Source organism: Oncorhynchus mykiss, chromosome 13, assembly GCF_057628025.1.
Source record: "Oncorhynchus mykiss isolate SJ-2025 chromosome 13, ASM5762802v1, whole genome shotgun sequence".
Taxonomy (NCBI): Eukaryota; Metazoa; Chordata; class Actinopteri; order Salmoniformes; family Salmonidae; genus Oncorhynchus; species Oncorhynchus mykiss.
The window spans coordinates 7309806-7331839 of record NC_143034.1 but is presented as its reverse complement, the minus strand read 5'-3'; the positions used below and the strand labels follow the sequence as shown (position 1 = coordinate 7331839).

At 43.8% G+C, this 22034-nt stretch overlaps 2 protein-coding genes across 9 annotated transcripts in view; both read left to right on the top strand.

Moving 5' to 3' along the window:
* Positions 1–22034, top strand: part of LOC118938394 (uncharacterized) — a 32872-nt gene that overhangs the window by 3605 nt on the left and 7233 nt on the right. Inside the window, exons 2-3 of one of the 7 annotated variants that reach the window (XM_036942277.2) lie at positions 1831–2218; positions 2419–4372. The exons of 2 other annotated variants lie outside the window; for them this stretch is intronic. In XM_036942277.2, the coding sequence (XP_036798172.2) occupies positions 1840–2218; positions 2419–3194 (1155 nt within the window). In that variant the 5' untranslated portion in view covers positions 1831–1839 and the 3' untranslated portion in view covers positions 3195–4372. Of the gene's footprint in view, positions 1–1830; positions 2219–2418; positions 4373–21576; positions 21817–22034 lie in introns of those variants that run through there. 4 more of the 7 variants (XM_036942278.2, XM_036942197.2, XM_090194822.1 and 1 more) reach the window with 4 other exon arrangements.
* LOC110495010 (uncharacterized) lies at positions 8669–18705 on the top strand. Of its 2 annotated transcripts, none has more exons than XM_090194795.1 (5): positions 8669–8903; positions 14863–15295; positions 15972–16996; positions 17256–17460; positions 17646–18705. In XM_090194795.1, the coding sequence occupies exons 2-5, from the start codon at positions 14872–14874 to the stop codon at positions 18401–18403; spliced, it is 2412 nt and encodes an 803-aa protein (XP_090050921.1). In that variant the 5' UTR covers positions 8669–8903; positions 14863–14871; the 3' UTR covers positions 18404–18705. The 2 variants fall into 2 exon arrangements, with proteins under 2 accessions (XP_090050921.1, XP_090050922.1); XM_090194796.1 differs by having other exon boundaries at positions 8672–8903; positions 14866–15295.

The window sequence follows — 22034 nt, the reverse complement described above, 5'->3', positions numbered from 1 at the left end:
GTCTGCTGGTCCTGGTAGATTCATGCTGTGTGTCTGCTGGTCCTGGTAGATTCATGCTGTGTGTCTGCTGGTCCTGGTAGATTCATGCTGTGTGTCTGCTGGTCCTGGTAGATTCATGCTGTGTGTCTGCTGGTCCTGGTAGATTCATGCTGTGTGTCTGCTGGTCCTGGTAGATTCATGCTGTGTGTCTGCTGGTCCTGGTAGATTCATGCTGTGTGTCTGCTGGTCCTGGTAGATTCATGCTGTGTGTCTGCTGGTCCTGGTAGATTCATGCTGTGTGTCTGCTGGTCCTGGTAGATTCATGCTGTGTGTCTGCTGGTCCTGGTAGATTCATGCTGTGTGTCTGCTGGTCCTGGTAGATTCATGCTGTGTGTCTGCTGGTCCTGGTAGATTCATGCTGTGTGTCTGCTGGTCCTGGTAGATTCATGCTGTGTGTCTGCTGGTCCTGGTAGATTCATGCTGTGTGTCTGCTGGTCCTGGTAGATTCATGCTGTGTGTCTGCTGGTCCTGGTAGATTCATGCTGTGTGTCTGCTGGTCCTGGTGGATTCATGCGGTGAGCGGTGTGTCTGTTGGTCCTGATATGGGTGTGCTCACTTCCATGCCCGCCTGGGCGTACCACGTCCTGCCCTTGAAAAATCCCTTTGGGCCTGGGTGGGGCCTTGCCGAATGTCTCTGGGCGAGTGGGGGCACGAGCACCCTCTGACCAGAACACCCTCTGACCAGAACACCCACTGACCAGAACACCCTCTGACCAGAACACCCTCTGATGTGTGCGGCCATTGGTATTGTCTGTGTTTTGTTATTTTAAAGAAAATAAGAAAATCAATCTACATACAGTATCAGTCCTAAAGTTTGGACACACCAACCCATTCCAGGGTTTTTCTTTATTTGGACTATTTTCTACATTATAGAATAATAGTGAAGTCATCAAAACTATGAAATAACACATACAGTGGGGCAGAAAAAGTATTTAGTCAGCCACCAATTGTGCAAGTTCTCCCACTTAAAAAGATGAGAGACCTGTAATTTTCAGCATAGGTACACTTCAACTATGACAGACAAAATGAGAAAAAAAAATCCAGAAAATCACATTGTAGGATTTTTAATGAATTTATTTGCAAATTATGGTGGAAAATAAGTATTTGGTCACCTACAAACAAGCAAGATTTCTGGCTCTCACAAACCTGTAGCTTCTTCTTTAAGAGGCTCCTCTGTCCTCCACTCGTTACCTGTATTAATGTCTCGTTAATTAATCATTAATCAGAATGTCCAAATTCAAATTGAATGTCCAAATTCATCAATATGCTGAAATAATTTGTGATTTTGTTGAAGACCAAGACATACAAATTCCTCTCTACACACACACACACACGTGTCACACTTTGCTAAAATACTACCTTTTAAAAACTGCTCACACACCAATATTTACCAAGCGGTCACTCCAGACTGAAATAGATTAGTTTGTTCTACTGTAATAAATAGCATATTAATCACTCACATCGAAATCAATGAAAATGGGACAATAGCCGCGGAAACATCCGCCTTTTGTCCTCTTCTAAAAAAAAAACAACCACAAAGAACTTGGGAATACTTCCATACCTGTTGATAGATGGCAACCTGTAGTAGCCATTTATCAACTGGACTTCCTGCTGTCTTCTTCTTCTACTACAGGTCATCTAAAGTGTATGGACTTCCTGCTGTCTTCTACTACTACAGGTCATCTAAAGTGTATGGACTTCCTGCTGTCTTCTTCTTCTTCTACAGGTCATCTAAAGTGTATGGACTTCCTGCTGTCTTGCCATTGACTGCATTGTTGTTGTTCCCACCAGCAGGACAACATGAGTGGAGAGAAGGAGGCATTGCTGGAAGAAATAGAACAGAGTTTACACCCTCTAACGGAGGATAATTTACGACACCTGTGTGAACGCTGTGGAATAGATGGCTCCCAAGCTAAAGGAAAGAACCATCGCTCGTTGCGACGTAAAATCATGGAGGAAATGTGGGAAAATGCAGATTCAGTCAAATCGGAGGAGCAGGGAATGTCTTGGTTACTCCGACTGAAAGATGACATCAGAAAAATACAGGAAGAATCTAGCGTGGCACCCATGAGTCCCAGCCAGTCTGATGATGATGATGGAGCTACAGACTGCGACGAAGAATGGAACGTGGAGGACAACGATGGAGATTCAGATTCGATGTCATCAAGTAGGAACAATGGTGTGTATTAGACTACAATCTGCTTTTGTAACAGTTCATTGATCGATCAATATTTATTAATTGACCCATATTTGCTAAATTGAACTATTCAGTGTTGTATAGCAGCTCATCTGTGTTGTATGTGGAAGATACTTCAACACTAGGTCATTAAGTACTTTGGTGCATGTGAGGAACCTTAACTTCACGTCTTTGTTTCACAGGGGACAACCCTAACGGTCGCTCGCTCAGTGGGAGGGTCTTATCATCTGGGAAGGCTCCAGGGTTGAAAGTGATCCAGCGACCTTACAACTGTGATGTATGTGAGAAAAGTTTCCCACATTTAGGAGATCTAAAGAGACACCAGAGAATACACACAGGAGAGAAACCATATGGTTGTGATCAATGTGGGAAGAGTTTTCGTCAGCCAGGGCAACTGACGAAACACAAGCTAACACACACTGGAGAGAAATCTTATCGCTGTGATCAATGCGGGAAGAGTTTTGCTCGAGCTGATACCAGGACTGAACACAAGCGAACACACACAGGAAGGAAATCTTATGTCTGTGATCAATGTGGAAAGGGTTTCACTACCTTAGGAGCACTGACTATACACCAGAGAATACACACAGGAGAGAAACCATATGTCTGCGCTGTATGTGAAAAGAGATTCCGTCAGTCAGGACAACTGACTATACACAAGCGAACACACACGGGAGAGAAACCATATAACTGTGATCAATGTGAGAAGAGTTTTGCCGAAGCTGGTTCCCTGACTGAACACAGACGAACACATACAGGAGAGAAACCATATGTCTGTGATCAATGTGGGAAGAGTTTCACTACCTTAGGAACACTGACTATACACCAGAGAATTCACACAGGAGAGAAACCTTTTGTTTGTGCTATATGTGGAAAGAGTTTCCGTCAAACGGTACAACTGACAAGGCACAAGAGAACACACGCGGGAGAGAAATCTTATAGAAGCTTTGATCAATGAGGGGATTCGATCATCTCGCCTGGGTTGCACACAAACTCACAGTTGAAGATGCATCAGCGAACACACACTGGAGAGAGACATTACAGATGTGTGGTCTGCTGTGAGTTTTTAGTTTATTAGGATCCCCATTAGCTACAGGATTTTGGATCCCCATTCTTCACGGTTTTGGTACCGTGATGAAACTTGGTGGTGTGTCTGGTGGGGTATCTGCAGTCTATTCGGAAAGTATTCAGACCCCGGGGTAGAAGGACCTTGGTCAGGGCGGTGACCAAGAACGCAATGGTCACTCTGACAGAGCTCCACAGTTCCTCTGTGGAGATGGGAGAACCTTCTAGAAGGACAACCATCTCTGCAGCACTCCACCAATTAGGCCTTTATGGTAGAGTGTCCAGACGGAAGCCACTCCTCAGTAAAAGGCACATGACAGCCCGCTTAGAGTTTGCCAAAAGGCATTTGAAGGACTCTTAGACTATGAGAAATAAGCATCATGCTGTGGGGATGTTTTTCAGCAGCAGGGACTGGGAGACTAGTCAGGTTCGAGGGAAAGATGAACGGAGAAAAGTACAGAGAGATCCTTGATGAAAACCTGCTCAGGACCTCAGACTGGGGCGATGGTTCACCTTCCAACAGGACAATTACCCTAAGCATACAGCCAAGAAGTGGCTTCGGGACAAGTCTCTGAATGTCCTTGAGTGGCCCAGCCAGAGACCGGACTTGAACCCGATCTAACATCCCTGGAGAGACCTGAAAATTGCTGTGCAGCGACGCACCCCATCCAACCTGACAGAGCTTGAGAGGATCTGCAGATAAGAATGGGAGAAGCTCTCCAAATACAGGTTAGCGTCATACCCAAGAAAACCCAAGGCTGTAATCACTGCCAAAGGTGCTTCAACAAAGTACTGATTAAAGGGTCTGAATACTTATGTAAATGTGATGTCAGTTTTTTTTTTATTTGTATAAATTTGCAACAATTTTGGAGAAAAAAAAAATTGGTTTTTGTCTTTGTTTGTCATTATGGGGTATTGTGATGTCATTACGGGGTATTGTGATGTCATTATGGGGTATTGTGATGTCATTATGGGGTATTGTGTGTAGATTGACGATGGAAAACAATTGAATCCATTTTAGAATAAGGCTGTAACGTAACAGAATGTGGAATAAATCAAGGGGTCTGAATACTTTCTGAAGGCACTTTGTCTGTTCTGAAGTGTATACAAATACAATATACAAGTGGTTCGGTATTTTCAACACACAAATATTTCTTAAGACAAGACGTAGTCCATTTCTCCTCAACCCTCAACCATAAAAGACTATCATCCATGTTGTTGATGTTAGTTATATGTGTGTAGTTAAAGGGCAAGACGTGCTGTTTTGTTTTGAGACAGCTTTGCTAGGTCTTTCTTTTCTGCACCTGACCATATTACCAGACAGTCATCAAGATGGGACAAGACCAGAGTCTGGACAACTAGTACAGTGGATCTTTGTGTCAGAAACACAGAACATATTTTTATAAACAGACAATATCCCTCCCCATCTTCACAACAACCTAGTCTAACAGTTGACCATGATAACTTCTCCCCATCTTCACAACAACTTAGTCAATATGACAACTTCTCCTCATCTAAACAACAACTTAGTCAATATGACTAGACCATGATATTCACACCCCATCTTCACAACCCCAGTTGAGGTTTAGGTCTAAGAGAATGGTTGGAACCAAATACCTTATGCTTTTAGATGTATTTAAGTCCAGTTTATTCTGTAAGTCCTTTTACTAAGAGTCTCCGTGAGCTCCCTGGCTGTAGGTGCTGATGTGTAGAGTCTGCAGTCATTAGCATACATAGTAATTTTAGCTTCTTGTAAGACAAATGGCAAATCATTTGTAAAAAATAGAGCAGAGTAAGGTGTGTTGGTTTGATGACGTGTTGAGGGTTTCACACTCTGTGGGGTTATATTTACTTTACCACCTACTGTTAGTGCTTTCATAAGATGGCTGAGAGACCGTTACTTTAAAAACGGGCTCATATTGTCAATTAAAATGTTATAATGTAGAATGTTTTGCCAATGTTATAGGTAGAGTTTTCATATTGTAATTCAATGTAATTCAAATTGAACGCATATGTGCGTAGTTAATACATGCCACTGTATTTTGGTTTTTAATGAGAATAAATCCGAAGCTCCTATGAACCATGGCATTATTTTTTTCCAACTTATTCTTCTGAGAACAACTAAAAATACATTATTTTTTTTAACCTAAAGTAGGATTAGCTACACGAAACATCATCGACGTAGACATACAATAGTTTTGTATCTCCTATTGGGGAAAGACTAATGAACGGGCTGCACAGTCACTATGGGAGCTGTCTAGAACGCCCGTTAAATTGTGCATACAAGCAATTCTTTTTTTAAACTCTGCAAACGGTTAAACTCGTGAGAAAGAGGTTTTATGTATAGTGGGTAACATAATACTATCATCCTACATTGAAATGTTGATGTATTTGTACATATTAGATTATTTTATATTTCGCCGTCTTCCTTGATGTTTTGATCCAAATGGACGGCAGACTACATTACGCAAGCTCACGTTTTGACCGCATCGAATGGAAGGCATACGTTACGACTACATTACGCAAGCTCACGTTTTTACCGCATCGAATGGAAGGCATACGTTACGACTACATTACGCAAGCTCACGTTTTGATCACATGGAAATATGGTTAATTACACCATTTTTTTTTAAACCTCAGATTGGTGCTGTTACTGTAAAAGTTTATAGTTATCGCGATGACACAATCGATGGCTTCATAAAACAGATTAATATCTTTGGTTCTGGTCCGCTTGGCGGCTGCAGGACTTAGAACGCTGCTGTCAATTTCTAACTCAAACGGCATGAATAATGCGGGACACTGTATAAACTATCACTCAAATACAGCGCCTTCGGAAAGTATTCAGACCCCTTGACTTTTTCCACATTTTGTTATGTTACAGCCTTATTCTAAAATTGATTAAATTGTTTTTTTTCCCCTCATCTATCTACACACATTGCCCCATAATGACAAAGCAAAACCGGTTTAAAAAAAAACATTTTCGCTAATCTCTTAAAAAAACAACCGGAAATATCACATTTACATAAGTATTCAGACCCTTTACTCAGTACTTTTGTTGAAGCACCTTTGGCAGCGATCACAGCATCGAGTCTTGGGTGTGATGCTACAAGTTTGGCACACCTGTATTTGGGGAGTTTCTCCCATTCTTCTCTGCAAAAGGGCAATTCCTCATGGCTTGGTCTTTGCTCTGACATGCACTGCCAACTGTGGGACCTTATATAGACAGATGTGTCCCTTTCCAAATCATGTCCAATCAATTGAATTTATAACAGGTGGACTCCAATCAAGCTGTAGAAACATCTCAAGGATGATCAATGGAAACAGGATGCACCAGAGCTCAATTCTGAGTCTCATATCAAAGGGTCTGAATACTTATGTAAATAAGATATATCTGTTTACAAAAATGTCTAAAAACCTGTTTTTGCTATGTCATTATGAGGTATTGTGTGTAGATTGCTGATTTTAATTTTGATTTAATCCATTTTAGAATAAGGCTGTAATGTAATAAAATGTGGAAAATGTCAATAGGTCTGAATACTTTCCGAAGGCACTGTACTTTCCCAACCCTTGTCGGTTTTGATATCTCATGTCAAATTCAACAAGTTAAATACCAGAGCAACTTATTTGTCAGCCTTCCAGAATCTCCATCCGACATTCTAGAATTTAGACGACTGTCTTCAACTAACTATCTTCTAACCAGTGATGTAAAAGTTCTTCTCGGATTCCGTGTGGCTTTTGAGTAGTGCTAGTTTGATTTCAAGGTGATGTTGATCGGAGTGATGAACAAAAAAAGTGTAGCGGTTACACTTCTCGTGATGTGCGACCCACTTGAATCAAAACGCAACACATTGAAATGTGTCCTGCCTGTCTTCTCCAGGTTGTCCTCTAACCAGTGATGTAAAAAAATATCTCCAGTTTCCATGTGGGTAGGGAGGTGACCGAGAACCCAATGACCACTCTGACAGAACTACAGAATTCCTTTGCTGGGATGGGAGAACCTGACAGAAGGACAACAGTCTCTACAGCAATTCAACCAATCTGGACTTTATGGGAGAATGGCTAGATTGAAGCCACTCCTGAAGATGGAAGCCACTCCTGAGAAAAATGAAAAAGTTACATGACAGCAGGCCATAAATCAAAAATATTCTGTGGTCTGATGAGACAAAAGTATAACTCTTCAGCCTGAATGCCAGCGTTATTTCTGGAGAAAACCAGGCATAGCTCATCACACGTCTAATACCATCCATACCTTGATGCATGGTGGTGGCAGCATCATGCTATGGGGATGCTTTTCAGTAGCAGATTGGCAAGGATAGAGGGACAATGCATGGAGCCAAATACAGGCAAATACTTGATGAGAACATGCTTCAGAGTGACCTTCGACCTTAAGCTGGGGTGGAGATTTACGTTCCAACAGGACAATGACCCCAAGCATACAGCAATGCTGGAATGGCTTCAGAACAATCATGTAAAATAATGTAAAAGTCCTTGAGTAGCCCAGCCTAAAATCCCATTGAAAATCAGTGGAAAGACTTGAAGATTGCTGTCCACGTCGTGCCCCATCTAACTTAACTGAGCTTGAGAAGATATGCAAGCAAGAAAATCCTCAAATCCAGATGTGCAAAGCTGATACAGACATACCCAAGACAACTCAAAGCTGATCCAGACATACCCAAGACGACTCAAATCTGATCCAGACATACCCAAGATGACTCAAAGCTGATACAGACATACCCAAGACAACTCAGAGCTGATATACACATACCCAAGACAACTCAAAGCTGATCCAGGCATACCCAAGACGACTCAAAGCTGATATACACATACCCAAGACAACTCAAAGCTGATCCAGGCATACCCAAGACGACTCAAAGCTGATATACACATACCCAAGACGACTCAAAGCTGATCCAGGCATACCCAAGACGACTCAAAGCTGATCCAGACATACCCAAGACGACTCAAAGCTGATCCAGACATACCCAAGACGACTCAAAGCTGATCCAGACATACCCAAGACGACTCAAAGCTGATCCAGGCATACCCAAGACGACACACAGCTGTAATCACCACCAAAGGTGCTTCTACAAAGCATTGACCCTGAGGTTTGAATACTTATGCATTTCCTATTTCAATTTCAATAATTTAGCTAAAATTGCTAAAAACATGTTTTCACTTTGTCATGATGGGTGTAGATGGGTGAGACAAACATATATTGAATCCATTTTTGTAAGACAACTAAATAGGTAAAGGGGTGTGAATACTTTCTGAAGGCACTGTTTAAGTATAGAATAGATAGTAGATTTTTTTCCCTACCCGTTCTAATAAATCGATACTCGATTGCTCTAGCCTGAACGCAACAACGCCAGTAAAAGCGGAAGTTGCTATCCTGCTAAATATGGTAGCTGAACTTGTGCTCGTACTAGCCTTTAAGCAAGGTATCCTCCTCTGAATCCCCGAAATACATTAGCCACAGGACAACTTTGTTTGGACATCGTAAAGGACCATTAGCCTTAACTGAATAGATATAGCTAGCTACATACCTACCTCCCTTTCCACGTGGAAAAAAATACGTTAGCTGGGATTTTCTACAAGGAATCTGGTGAGTTGGCCAGTTTCTATGCACTTAAGGACGACTAATGTTTGCAGTCTAGCTATTTATGTCGACAATGTTACTCATTTGTGTTTTGTGAAGTTCAAGCAAACACGGCAGTGCGACTATCACCCGGAAGTTATGTTCCCGCCCAACTAGTCGTCGGTGCATGTTATGAATGTTGAAAGTTGCATTTCTAATTCATAAAACTTAAGTTGAAAATGATGCTGTCATTGCTTCCTGTTCACGAGACATTTTGATAAATAGCCTAATGTCTAACACCGTTTTAATGTCACTCCATAACCAATACGCAGGAACAGTTCGTGATGTATTGAAAACCTAAACGTACAATTTACTATCTAAACAAATTATAATGATGGCGCCGGAGGGGATGGCTTCCGTTTATGGACTCCTAACCATTTGTAGCGTTTGTTTTTTTCCGCGTTGTTTAATTAATACATTTTGTAAATATTGTTTCTGCCACCGGCTCTAATGACCATAAAGTGCTTATAGTTATCAGAATAGCGATTACTCACCTCGAACTGGAGGTGAGTCGTACGCAAAGGACTTACTGTTGCGCCCGGACCAGGCACAAATCCCCTTCATTCGCATGACGCCGATACAGGGGCCACAGATCCGGGTGTCTTGTGAGAGTCCTTCGGCGAGTGGGTAAACCGCCTCTACCATTCGTCCTATTGACGAACGTGCAATCATTGGAGGATAAACTGGATGCGCTCCGTTCGAGACTATCCTACCAACGGGACATTTAAAAACTGTAATATCTTACGCTTCACTGAGTCGTGGCTGAATGACGACATGGATAATATACAGTTGGCTGGATTTTCCGTGCATCGTATTTGTCAATAACAGCTGGTGTGCGATCTCTGATATTAAGGACGTCTCAAGGTTTTGCTTGACTGAGGTAGAGTACCTCATGATAAGCTGTAGATGACACTGTTTTCCATGAGTTTTCATTTCAAGTTTTTTTTATAGCTGTCTATTTACCACCACAAACCGATGCTGTCACTAATACCGCACTCAGTGAGCTGTATAAGGCCATAAGAAAACAAGGAAACGCTCATCCAGAATTGGTGCTCCTTGTGGTCGGGGACTTTAATAACAGGGAAACTCAAATCTGTTTGACTTAATTTTTACCAGCATGTCACATGTGCAACCAGAGGGGGGAAAAAAACACTAGACCACCTTTACGCCGCACAGAGACGTATACAAAGTTCTCCATTTCCCCCCATTTGGCAAATCTGACCATAATTATATCATACTAAAGCAGGAAGTACCAGTGACTCGCTCAATACGGAAGTGGTAAGATGACGCATATGCAAAGCTACAGGACTGTTTTGCTAACACAGATTGGAATATGTTCCGGGATTCACCCGATGGCATTGAGGAGTGTACCACATCAGTCACCGGCTTCATCAATAAGTGCATCGTTGACGTCATCCCCATAGTGACTGTACGTACATATCCCAACCAGAAGCCATGGATTACAGGGAAAAACCACATGAGATAAAGGCTAGAGCTGCCGCTTTCAAGGAGCTGGACACTAATCCAGACACTTATAAGAAATCCCGCTATTCCCTCTGTTGAACCACCACATGAAGAAGCACCTCCTCGTCCACACTGGCAGCAGACCACAGGACGTTGTGCGGCCCTAAGTGTTCCAGGCTATAGTTTAGGCAAAGCGTCTATACAGGACTAAGATTTCATCCTACTACACCGGCTCTGACGCTCGTATTACAAAGGGAAACCCATCTGCGAGCTGCCCAGTAACACAAGCCTACCAGACGAGCTAAATGACTTCTACGTGCGCGTCGAGGGAAGCAACACTGAAGCATGCATGAGAGCACCAGCTGTTCCGGATGACTGTGATCACGCTCTCTGTAGCCAATATCAGTAAGACCTTTAAACAGTTTAACATTCACAAGGCCGCAGGGCCAGACAAATTACCAGGACGTGTAGTCAGAGCATGCGCTGACAAACTGGCAAGTGTCTTCACTTCCTGTTCCTGACCGAGTCTGTACCTCCACATTTCAAGCAGACCACTATAGTCCCTGTGCCCAAGAAAACCAAGGTAACCTGCCTAAATCACTACCAACCCGTAGCACCCACGTCTGCAGCTTTGAAAGGATTGCCCCAACAGATCCACAGATGACGCAATCTCTATTGCACTCCACACTGCCCTTTCACAACCTGGACAAAAGGAACACCTACAGCTCAGTATTGAACACCATAGTGATCCTCAAAGCTCATTGCTAAGGACCTTGGAACTAAACACCTCCTCTGCAACTGGATCCTGAACTTCCTGATGGGCCGCCCACAGGTGGTAAGGGTAAGCAACAACCTATCTGCCACGCTGATCCTCAAAATGGTAGACTCTCAGGGTTGCGTGCTTAGTCCCCTTCTGTACTCCTTGTTCACCCACGATTGAGTGGCCAAGCACGACTCCAACACCATCATTAAGTTTGCCGATGGCACAGCGTTGGTAGGCCTGATCAACGATGAGACAGCCGATAGGGATGAGGTCAGAGACCTGCATCCGACCGCGATGCGCTACAGAGGTTGGCGCTTACAGCGCAGCACTTCCAGGACCTCTATACTAGGCTTGTGTCAGAGGAAGGTCTTAAATATTGTCAAAGACTCCAGCCACCTCAAGTCATAGACTTTTCTCTGCTGCTGCACGGCAAGCGGTACCAGAGCACCAAGTCCAGGTCCAAAAGGCTCCTTAACAGCTTCTAACCCCCCCAAGCCATCAGACTGCTGAACAGCTTCTACCCCCCCCCCCCCAAGCCATCAGACTGCTGAACAGCTTTTACCCCCCCCCCAAGCCATCAGACTGCTGAACAGCTTCTACTCCCCCAAGGCATTAGACTCCTGAACAGCTTCTACTCCCCCAAGCCATAAGACTCCTGAACAGCTTCTACTCCCCCAAGCCATAAGACTCCTGAACGGCTTCTACTCCCCCAAGCCATAAGACTCCTGAACAGCTTCTACTCCCCCAAGGCATTAGACTGCTGAACAGCTTCTACCTTCCAAACCATAAGACTCCTGAACAGTTCATCAAACTACTACCTGGACTATTTGACTGAACCCCCTTTTTTTGTGCTGCTGCTCCTCACTGTTTATTATCGATGCATTAGTCACTTTACTCCTACCTACATGTACATATTACCTTGACTAACCTGTTTATTATCGATGCATTAGTCACTTTACACCTACCTGCATGTACATATTACCTCGACTAACCCGAGCAGACATTGAAAATCCCTTTGAGCATGGTGAAGTTATTAATCACACTTTGGGTGGTGTACTTAAATGAAACTCTTAACCATTTTAGAGAGGTTTAACCATTTTAGAGATGTTTAACCATTTTAGAGATGTTTAACCATTTTAGAGAGGTTTAACCATTTTAGAGGGGTTTAACCATTTTAGAGAGTTTTAACCATTTTAACCAGGAGCTCTAGAAAGAGTTGTCATAGTGGCCACGCAAGCAGCCCGTGCGTTCGCCCTCCCTACAACATTTTTTAAATGTTCTTCTTCTGGAGAAGGTGTCTCAAGATGACATTTTCACGATTTCACTAATATCATCAAAGTCAATAAATCATCGCAGTTAAAAAAAAAAAACTGATTTTAAGTAGAAAAACTAGTTGACATTCATACTGTTGCTGCTTCCTGTAATTAAAGTGTCAAAAACACCGGTTTTAAATGTCCAAATCCATCATCAATATGCTGAAAGGAGTTGTGATATGTTGAAGAACAAGACATACAAATTACCCCCTACAAACACGTGTCACTCTTGTGCTCAGATTACTTGTATTTTGTTACTACACAATTCAAATCACATTTTATTTGTCACATACACATGGTTAGCAGATGTTAATGCGAGTGTAGCGACATGCTTGTGCTTCTAGTTCCGACCATGCAGTAATATCCAACGATTAATCTAACCTAACAATTTCACAACAACTACCTTATACACACAAGTGTAAAGGAATGAATAAGAATATGTACATATACAGATAGACACAGGCAAGATGCAGTAGAATAGAGTACAGTATATACATATGAGATGAGTAATGTAGGGTATGTAAACATTATATAAAGTGGCATTGTTTAAAATGACTAGTGATACACGTATTACATACATTTTTCCATTATTATTTAACAAAATACAAGTATCTTAACTACTCACACACCATCATTTACCAAGTGGTCACGCCAGACTGAAATTGATTAGCTTTTTCTAATGTAATCTATAGTGCGCAGAAATGAATCACTCGCATCAATACTGTATTGAAATCAATGAAACTGGGACAATAGTCGTGGCAGCACCTACCATTTACTCTCGTCTAAAAGACAAACCAACACAATCTTGGGTATACTACATATATACCTGTTGATAGATGAGAACCTCATACCCAGCCATTTACCTGTTGATAGATGAGAACCTCATACCCAGCCATTTACCTGTTGATGGATGAGAACCTCATACCCAGCCATTTACCTGTTGATAGGTGAGAACCTCATACCTAGCCATTTACCTGTTGATGGATGAGAACCTCATACCCATCCATTTACCTGTTGATAGGTGAGAACCTCATACCTAGCCATTTACCTGTTGATAGGTGAGAACCTCATACCTAGCCATTTACCTGTTGATGGATGAGAACCTCATACCCATCCATTTACCTGTTGATAGGTGAGAACCTCATACCTAGCCATTTACCTGTTGATAGGTGAGAACCTCATACCCATCCATTTACCTGTTGATAGGTGAGAACCTCATACCTAGCCATTTACCTGTTGAGGGATGAGAACCTCATACCCAGCCATTTACCTGTTGATAGATGAGAACCTCATACCCAGCCATTTACCTGTTGATAGATGAGAACCTCATACCCAGCCATTTACCTGTTGATAGGTGAGAACCTCATACCCATCCATTTACCTGTTGATAGGTGAGAACCTCATACCTAGCCATTTACCTGTTGATAGGTGAGAACCTCATACCCAGCCATTTACCTGTTGAGGGATGAGAACCTCATACCCAGCCATTTACCTGTTGATAGATGAGAACCTCATACCCAGCCATTTACCTGTTGATAGGTGAGAACCTCATACCCATCCATTTACCTGTTGATAGGTGAGAACCTCATACCTAGCCATTTACCTGTTGATAGGTGAGAACCTCATACCCAGCCTTACTGTGTATTAATACTGTGTTGTGATGTATCATTATTCTACTTCAGGTGTATGGACTTCCTGCTGTCTTCTACTACAGGTCATCTAAAGTGTATGGACTTCCTGCTGTCTTCTTCTTCTACAGGTCATCTAAAGTGTATGGACTTCCTGCTCTCTTCTACTACAGGTCATCTAAAGTGTATGGACTTCCTGCTCTCTTCTTCTTCTACAGATCATCTAAAGTGTATGGACTTCCTGCTGTCTTCTTCTTCTACAGGTCATCTAAAGTGTATGGACTTCCTGCTGTCTTCTTCTTCTACAGGTCATCTAAAGTGTATGGACTTCCTGCTGTCTTCTTCTTCTACAGGTCATCTAAAGTGTATGGACTTCCTGCTGTCTTCTTCTACTACAGGTCATCTAAAGTGTATGGACTTCCTGCTGTCTTCTTCTTCTACAGGTCATCTAAAGTGTATGGACTTCCTGTTGTCTTCTTCTACTACAGGTCATCTAAAGTGTATGGACTTCCTGCTGTCTTCTTCTACTACAGGTCATCTAAAGTGTATGGACTTCCTGCTGTCTTCTTCTACTACAGGTCATCTAAAGTGTATGGACTTCCTGCTCTCTTCTTCTTCTTCAGGTCATCTAAAGTGTATGGACTTCCTGCTCTCTTCTTCTTCTACAGGTCATCTAAAGTGTATGGACTTCCTGCTGTCTTCTTCTACAGGTGGACTTCCTGCTGTCTTGCCATTGACTGCATTGTTGTTTCCACCAGCAGGACAACATGAGTGGAGAGAAGGAAACATTGTTGGAAGAAATGGAACAGAGTTTACACCCTCTAACGGAGGATAATTTACGACACCTGTGTGAACGCTGTGGAATAGATGACTCCCAAGTTAAAGGAAAGAACCATCGCTCGTTGCGACGTAAAATCATGGAGGAAATGTGGGAAAATGCAGACTCAGTCAAATCGGAGGAGCTTGGAATGTCTTGGTTACTCCGACTGAAAGATGACATCAGAAAGATGCATGAAGAATCTACTGTGGCACCCATGAGTTCCAGCCAGTCTGATGATGACGACGACGATGCTACAACCTGCGGCGAGGAATGGGACAAGGATTGGTTTCCTAGCAACGGGCTGGAGGCGGAGTCATCTCCAGAGAGCCATACCCCAGAGAGTTCCAGCCAGTCTGATGATGACGAAACGGGTAAGAAGAATGGGGTCGCGGCAGGGGTCCATGTGGGTCACGGGATGAAAATAGCAATGATAAAAAATACATTTTATAAATAGATCTCCGGGATGGAAGAGCGCTGTTAGTGTAAACGACTGAAACCAAATAAAATATGTAGAAAAAAAGAATGGAGGAAAAGGGTTAGGGTTATATATATATATCTTTTTTTCTCCATATATACTTTTCAATAATAGGCTGTGATCTATGAAGAACTTTTGAAAGAGAAAAAGCTCCTAGACAATCGGGCCCTTTGATAGAGTTCTAATGTTGAGCATAAGAATACAGCATTAGCCCATGTCACAATGGGTAGAATTGTAGGAAATGATCTTAAAACGGCAACATGTTCTTTCAGTTCCATGGCAGTGTGTGTGTGTATATGTTTTCACTGCCCAACCCTTATTGGTTGGTTGTGACTCGATACATCTGTATTGGTGGGTCAAGAAGCAAAAAATAAATAAAAACTACAATCTGCTTCTGTAGCAGTTCATTGATTGGTCAATATTTATTAATTGACCCATATTTGCTAAATGTAACTATTCAGTGTTGTATAGCAGCTCATCTGTGTTGGATGGGGAATATACTTCAACACTAGGTCATTGTTAAGTACTTTGGTGCATGTGAGGAACCTTAACTTCATGTCTTTGTTTCACAGGGGACAACCCTAACGGTCGCTCGCTCAGTGGGAGGGTCTTATCGTCTGGGAAGGCTCCAGGGTTGAAAGTGATCCAGCGACCTTATAGCTGTGATGTATGTGAGAAGAGTTTCACTCAATCAGGAAACCTACGAAGACACCAAACGGTACACACAGGAGAGAAATCTTACAGTTGTGATCATTGTGGGAAGAGTTTTGCTCATCCAGGAGCCCTGACTATTCACAAGCATGTACACACAGGAGAGAAACCTTACAGCTGTGATCAGTGTGGGAAAAGCTTTTCTCATCCAGGAGCCCTGACTATTCACAAGCGTGTACACACTAGAGAGAAACCTTACAGCTGTGATCAATGTGATAGGAGCTGCAGAGATGCCACGGCCCTGAATGAACACATGCGTACACACACAGGAGAGAAACCTTTTCACTGCCATGTCTGTGGAATTAGTTTTTCTCGACAAAGCAACCTGAATGTACACATGCATACACACACAGGAGAGAGGCCTTGCATCTGTGATCAATGTGGGAAGAGCTTCACTCGGTCAACGGACCTGACCAAACACAGACGCATTCACACCAGCGAGAAATCCTACAGCTGTGACCAGTGTGGGAAGAAATTTGCTCAGTCAGGAAACCTGACGAGTCATCAGAAAACCCACACAGGCGGAAAGAGAACCCGCACAGGCGGAAAGAGAACCCGCACAGGCGGAAAGAGAACCCGCACAGGCGGAAAGAGAACCCGCACAGGCGGAAAGAGAACCCGCACAGGCGGAAAGAGAACCCGCACAGGTGGAAAGAGAACCCGCACAGGCGGAGAGAGAAATGAGGCGGGTGGAGAGGGAACCCACACAGGAAAGATACAGGAAGAATCTACTGTGGCACCCATGAGGCCCAGCCAGTCTGATGATGATGATGCTGCAGACTGCGATGAAGAATGGGACATGGAAAACAAGGATCGGTGTCTTAGCAACGGGCTGGAGGCGGAGTCAGCTCCAGAGAACCACACCCCAGAGCAGAGGCAGAGGGGTGTGAGTATTTTCCCAGAAAGTCTCAGCAGTATTTCCTTGATTCCTCTCATTCTCTGGACCTCCTGTTATAAATTAATTTCGAGGAGAAAGTCCAAGGAGGAACCCCAGGTAGTCTCCTTAATGCATTTTATAGCAGGAGGCCCAGAGAAGTGAGAGGAGTCAAGGAAATACTGCTGAGACTTGAGGTTTCTAAATGACTTGACCAGTAGGAGAGTGTTTCCTTCCTGATTTATACTGGGTCCCTTTTTGTGGTTTTCAGGACATGTCTCTCCCACCCGCCTACCCTCTCCCCGAGTCCCCAGGTCCTGCCTCTCCCGCTGGCACATTATTACTGGGTTTGAAGAGGGTGTCTGTGCGGCTGGTTGACTGCAGGAAAACACTGGGACTGAGTGGAACTACGAGAGTAGGAGGAGAAGAGAAGGAATATGGAGATTCAGATTCGATGTCATCAAGTAGGAACAATGGTGTGTATTAGACTACAATCTGCTTCTGTAGCAGTTCATTGATTGGTCAATATTTATTAATTGAGGCAAATTTGCTAAATGAAACTATTCAGTGTCGTATAGCGTCTCATCTGTGTTGTATGTGGAAGATACTTCACCACTTTGGTGCATGTGAGGAACCTTAACTTCATGTCTTTGTTTCACAGGGGACAACCCTAACGGTCGCTTGCTCAGTGGGAGAGTCTTATCATCTGGAAAGGCTCCAGGGTTGAAAGTGATCCAGCGACCTTATAGCTGTGATGTATGTGAGAAAAGTTTCCCACATTTAGGAGACCTAAAGAGACACCAGAGAATACACACAGGAGAGAAACCTTATAGCTGTGATCAATGTGGGAAGAGTTTTGCTCGAACTGATTACCTGGCTGAACACAAGCTAACGCACACAGGAGAGAAGCCCTACCTCTGCTCAGACTGTGGGAAGAGCTTCTATACACCAGCAAAGTTGAAAGAGCACGAGCGATCACACTCAGGAGAGAACCCTTTCGGGTGTGGTCTGTGTGGGAAGACCTTTGCTTGTTCAGGTTCCCTGACTAATCACAAGCGTGTACACACAGGAGAGAAACCTTACAGCTGTGATCAATGTGGGAAGAGCTGCAAAGATGCCACGGCCCTGAATGAACACATGCGTTCACACACAGGAGAGAAACCTTTTCGCTGCCATGTCTGTGGAATGAGTTTTTCTCGACGAAACACCCAGAAAGTACACATGCGCAGACACACCGGTGAGAAGCCTTACAGCTGTGACCAGTGTGGGAAGAGATTCGCTCATCCAGGTGATTTGAAAATACACATCAGAGTACACACCGGAGAGAAACCGTACAGCTGTGACCAGTGTGGGAAGAGATTCACTCAGTCAACAAACCTGACTAAGCACAGACGTGTTCACGCCGGAGAGAAGCCCTAAAGCTGTGATCTATATTGTATGAACTTCACACAGTCAACAAACCTGAATTAAACCTGACAAAGCACAGGCGCGTTCACACCGGAGAGAAACCATACAGCTGTGCTGTGTGCGTGCGATGAACTTTCGCTTATTTGTATCTCATTTCATGGGCTCATATTGTCAATTAAATCATGTAGAATATTTTATAAGTGTTATAATAAAAGTTAGTTTTGATTCTATTCAATTCAAATTGAATCCATATGTTAATACATACCACTATTTTACTTTTAATACGATTTCAATAAAAGCTCCTTTATTATAAATAGCTGTTTTGAACTTTGGCATTCCTTTTTCTTCACTTTGACCCTGCTGGTCATCTATGAACAGTTGAACATCTTGGCCGTGTTCTGTTATAATCTCCACCCGGCACAGCCAGAAGAGGACTGGCCACCCCTCATAGCCTGGTTCCCCTCTAGGTTTCTTCCTAGGTTCCCGTCCTTTCTAGGGAGGTTTTTCCTAGCCACCGTGATTCTACACCTGCATCGCTTGCTGTTTTGGGGGTTTTAGGCTGGGTTTCTGTACAGCACTTTGATATATATCAGCTGATCTAAGAAGGGCTTCGTGAAGTCATTCGATTGATTGACTTTACCTATTCTTCGGAGAACAAGACAAAATGCAGCAGGTTGTTTCCTGAAGTAAGACCACACAGCTACACACAGCATCACGTGTTAACTGAAGTGTTTCATCTCCTATCGGGGAAGTGTAATGAACGGGCTGCTACACAGTCACTTTCTATACTGATGTAGAGTTAAACAACAAGCTACATAACAAAAAGCAACTGATTTATTTTCCTTTCCAGGTTTTATCAGCCTTCCAGAATCTCCATGTTTAAAAAAAATGTAGGTGACTTGTCTTCAGCAAATTCTCTTCTAACCAGTGAAAATAAAAAAATGATTCTCCATATTGCGTCTGGCCTTTTGAACAGTTTTAGTTTGATTTCAACGGGATGTCGATGGGACTAATTAACGGAAAAGTGTTGTGTTACACTTATCGCGCTGGCGATCCACTTGAATCAAAATGCAACACTCAAATATAACTGGCTGTGTTCCGCAGGTTCCCCTCTAATAACCAGTTAACTGGCTGTGTTCCGCAGGTTCCCCTCTAATAACCAGTTAACTGGCTGTGTTCCGCAGGTTCCCCTCTAATAACCAGTTAACTGGCTGTGTTCCACAGGTTCCCCTCTAATAACCTGTTAACTGGCTGTGTTCCGCAGGTTCCCCTCTAATAACCTGTTAACTGGCTGTGTTCCGCAGGTTCCCCTCTAATAACCAGTTTTCCACAGGTTCCCCTCTAATAACCTGTTAACTGGCTGTGTTCCACAGGTTCCCCTCTAATAACCTGTTAACTGGCTGTGTTCCACAGGTTCCCCTCTAATAACCAGTTAACTGGCTGTGTTCCACAGGGGCCACTACTGGCTGTAAACTGGGGGACCACTACTGGCTGGGGGACCACTACTGGCTGTAACTGGGGGATCACTACTGGCTGGGGGACCACTACTGGCTGTAACTGGGGGATCACTACTGGCTGGGGGACCACTACTGGCTGTAAGCTGGAGGACCACTACTGGCTGTAAGCTGGAGGACCACTACTGGCTGTAAGCTGGAGGACCACTACTGGCTGTAAGCTGGAGGACCACTACTGGCTGTAAGCTGGAGGACCACTACTGGCTGTAAGCTGGAGGACCACTACTGGCTGTAAGCTGGGGGACCACTACTGGCTGTAAGCTGGGGGACCACTACTGGCTGTAAGCTGGGGGACCACTACTGGCTGTAAGCTGGGGGACCACTACTGGCTGTAAGCTGGGGGACCACTACTGGCTGTAAGCTGGGGGACCACTACTGGCTGTATGCTGGGGGCTTTGGATCACTACTGGCTGTGAGCCGGGGGACCACTACTGGCCGTAAGCTGGGGGTTTTGGATCACTACTGGCGGTAAGCGAACGTGTTTGAAGCAATACTGTCTGTATCCAAGGCTCAGCCAATCGTTCACATAACAGAATGCAACCCGCAACTGATGAGAGAAGAGACAACCAATGTGCTAGTTACAGCATCATCGGCTCTCTGGAAAGACCTCGGGAGAGTAGGAAAGACCCCGGGAGAGTAGGAAAGACCTCGGGAGAGTAGGAAAGACCTCGGGAGAGTAGGAAAGACCTCGGGAGAGTAGGAAAGGCCTCGGGAGAGTAGGAAAGACCTCGGGAGAGTAGGAAAGGCCTCGGGAGAGTAGGAAAGACCTCGGGAGAGTAGGAAAGACCTCGGGAGAGTAGGAAAGACCTCGGGAGAGTAGGAAAGACCTCGGGAGAGTAGGAAAGGCCTCGGGAGAGTAGGAAAGACCTCGGGAGAGTAGGAAAGACCTCGGGAGAGTAGGAAAGACCTCGGGAGAGTAGGAAAGACCTCGGGAGAGTAGGAAAGACCTCGAGAGAGTAGGAAAGACCTCGAGAGAGTAGGAAAGACCTCGGGAGAGTAGGAAAGACCTCGGGAGAGTAGGAAAGACCTCGGGAGAGTAGGAATGACCTCGGGAGAGTAGAAAGGCAGTTTGTCAGTTACAGCAGCATGTCCCCTGAATGATAACGAAGAGGTACTGTTAGTGAGAAGCCTGACCACGGGGGTGAGAAGGTGATTGAAAGCGTACTTCATGCGCTGTTACCAAAAAACAACTGGCATTTGGAAAGTTTGAGGTGAGGGACAAAGTGTGGTGGAACAAGTATTTGTTAGCATTGTTAAGTTTCTTGCTCACTGGATCGAATTCCCGTTAGCTAGCCAGAGAAATGTAGATCAACATTAGCCAACTTAACTGATCAATGAATAAAGTATGGTGGATAGAGTTCACTCAGGCCCCGTTTACAATTGAAAGCCATTTGGGGGGGAAATGATCCGTTCTGATCTACTTCACTCATGGACTTTAATTGAACCAGGAAAAAAAACGTGACTCGCTAAAAACACCCCACTTCAATTTAAGTGACTTCGTAGCAGGTAGGTAAAGCATTTTCATAACCTGCTACATTAATAATCCCAACCTGCTGGGTAAAGTCGCTGCTGTATTGAAGTGGCGTGTTTTAGGGAGTCCCACAAAAAACACACAGCGAATGTGATGTCTCTGATCTGACGATACTCGATTGGTCTGGCCTGTGACTGAACGCAACAAAACCAGACAAACCGGAAGTTGCTGCTCTGCTACTAAAGATGGTAGCCAGTTAAGAATCGAGCTAATTAGTAGCTTTCAAGCAAGATATTAATCTCAATATAAATCATACAGCGCCATAGAAAATGACCATTAGTCGAAACTGACGAGATATAGCCTACCTGCCTTTCCACGTGGAAGAATACGGAGGACAGAGACGTGCTAACTACGGAGTTGGCTTTTCTACAAAGAATCTGGTCAGTTGGCTAGCTTTTGTTCAACAACAGCTTTAGCCGGATGTATGTTTTTGTGAACGACGAATGTTTAGTCTAGTTATGGCGGTAATGTTACCAATTCTAGTTTTGTGAGGTCCAAACAACCCCTGCATTGTGAGTATGACACGGAAGTTTATGCTCAACTAGTACTTGGTAAAGGTAAAAAAAAAAAACGTTAGCAGGTCTGATATCGCTCCGTT

Coding starts and splice junctions, on each gene's coding strand:
- LOC110495010 (XM_090194795.1), top strand. CDS start 14,872: ATGAGTGGAGAGAAGGAAACATTGTTGGAAGAAATGGAACAGAGTTTA. Junction 15,296..15,971: donor GTCTGATGATGACGAAACGG/GTAAGAAGAATG, acceptor TTTGTTTCACAG/GGGACAACCCTAACGGTCGC. Junction 17,461..17,645: donor GTCATCAAGTAGGAACAATG/GTGTGTATTAGA, acceptor TTTGTTTCACAG/GGGACAACCCTAACGGTCGC.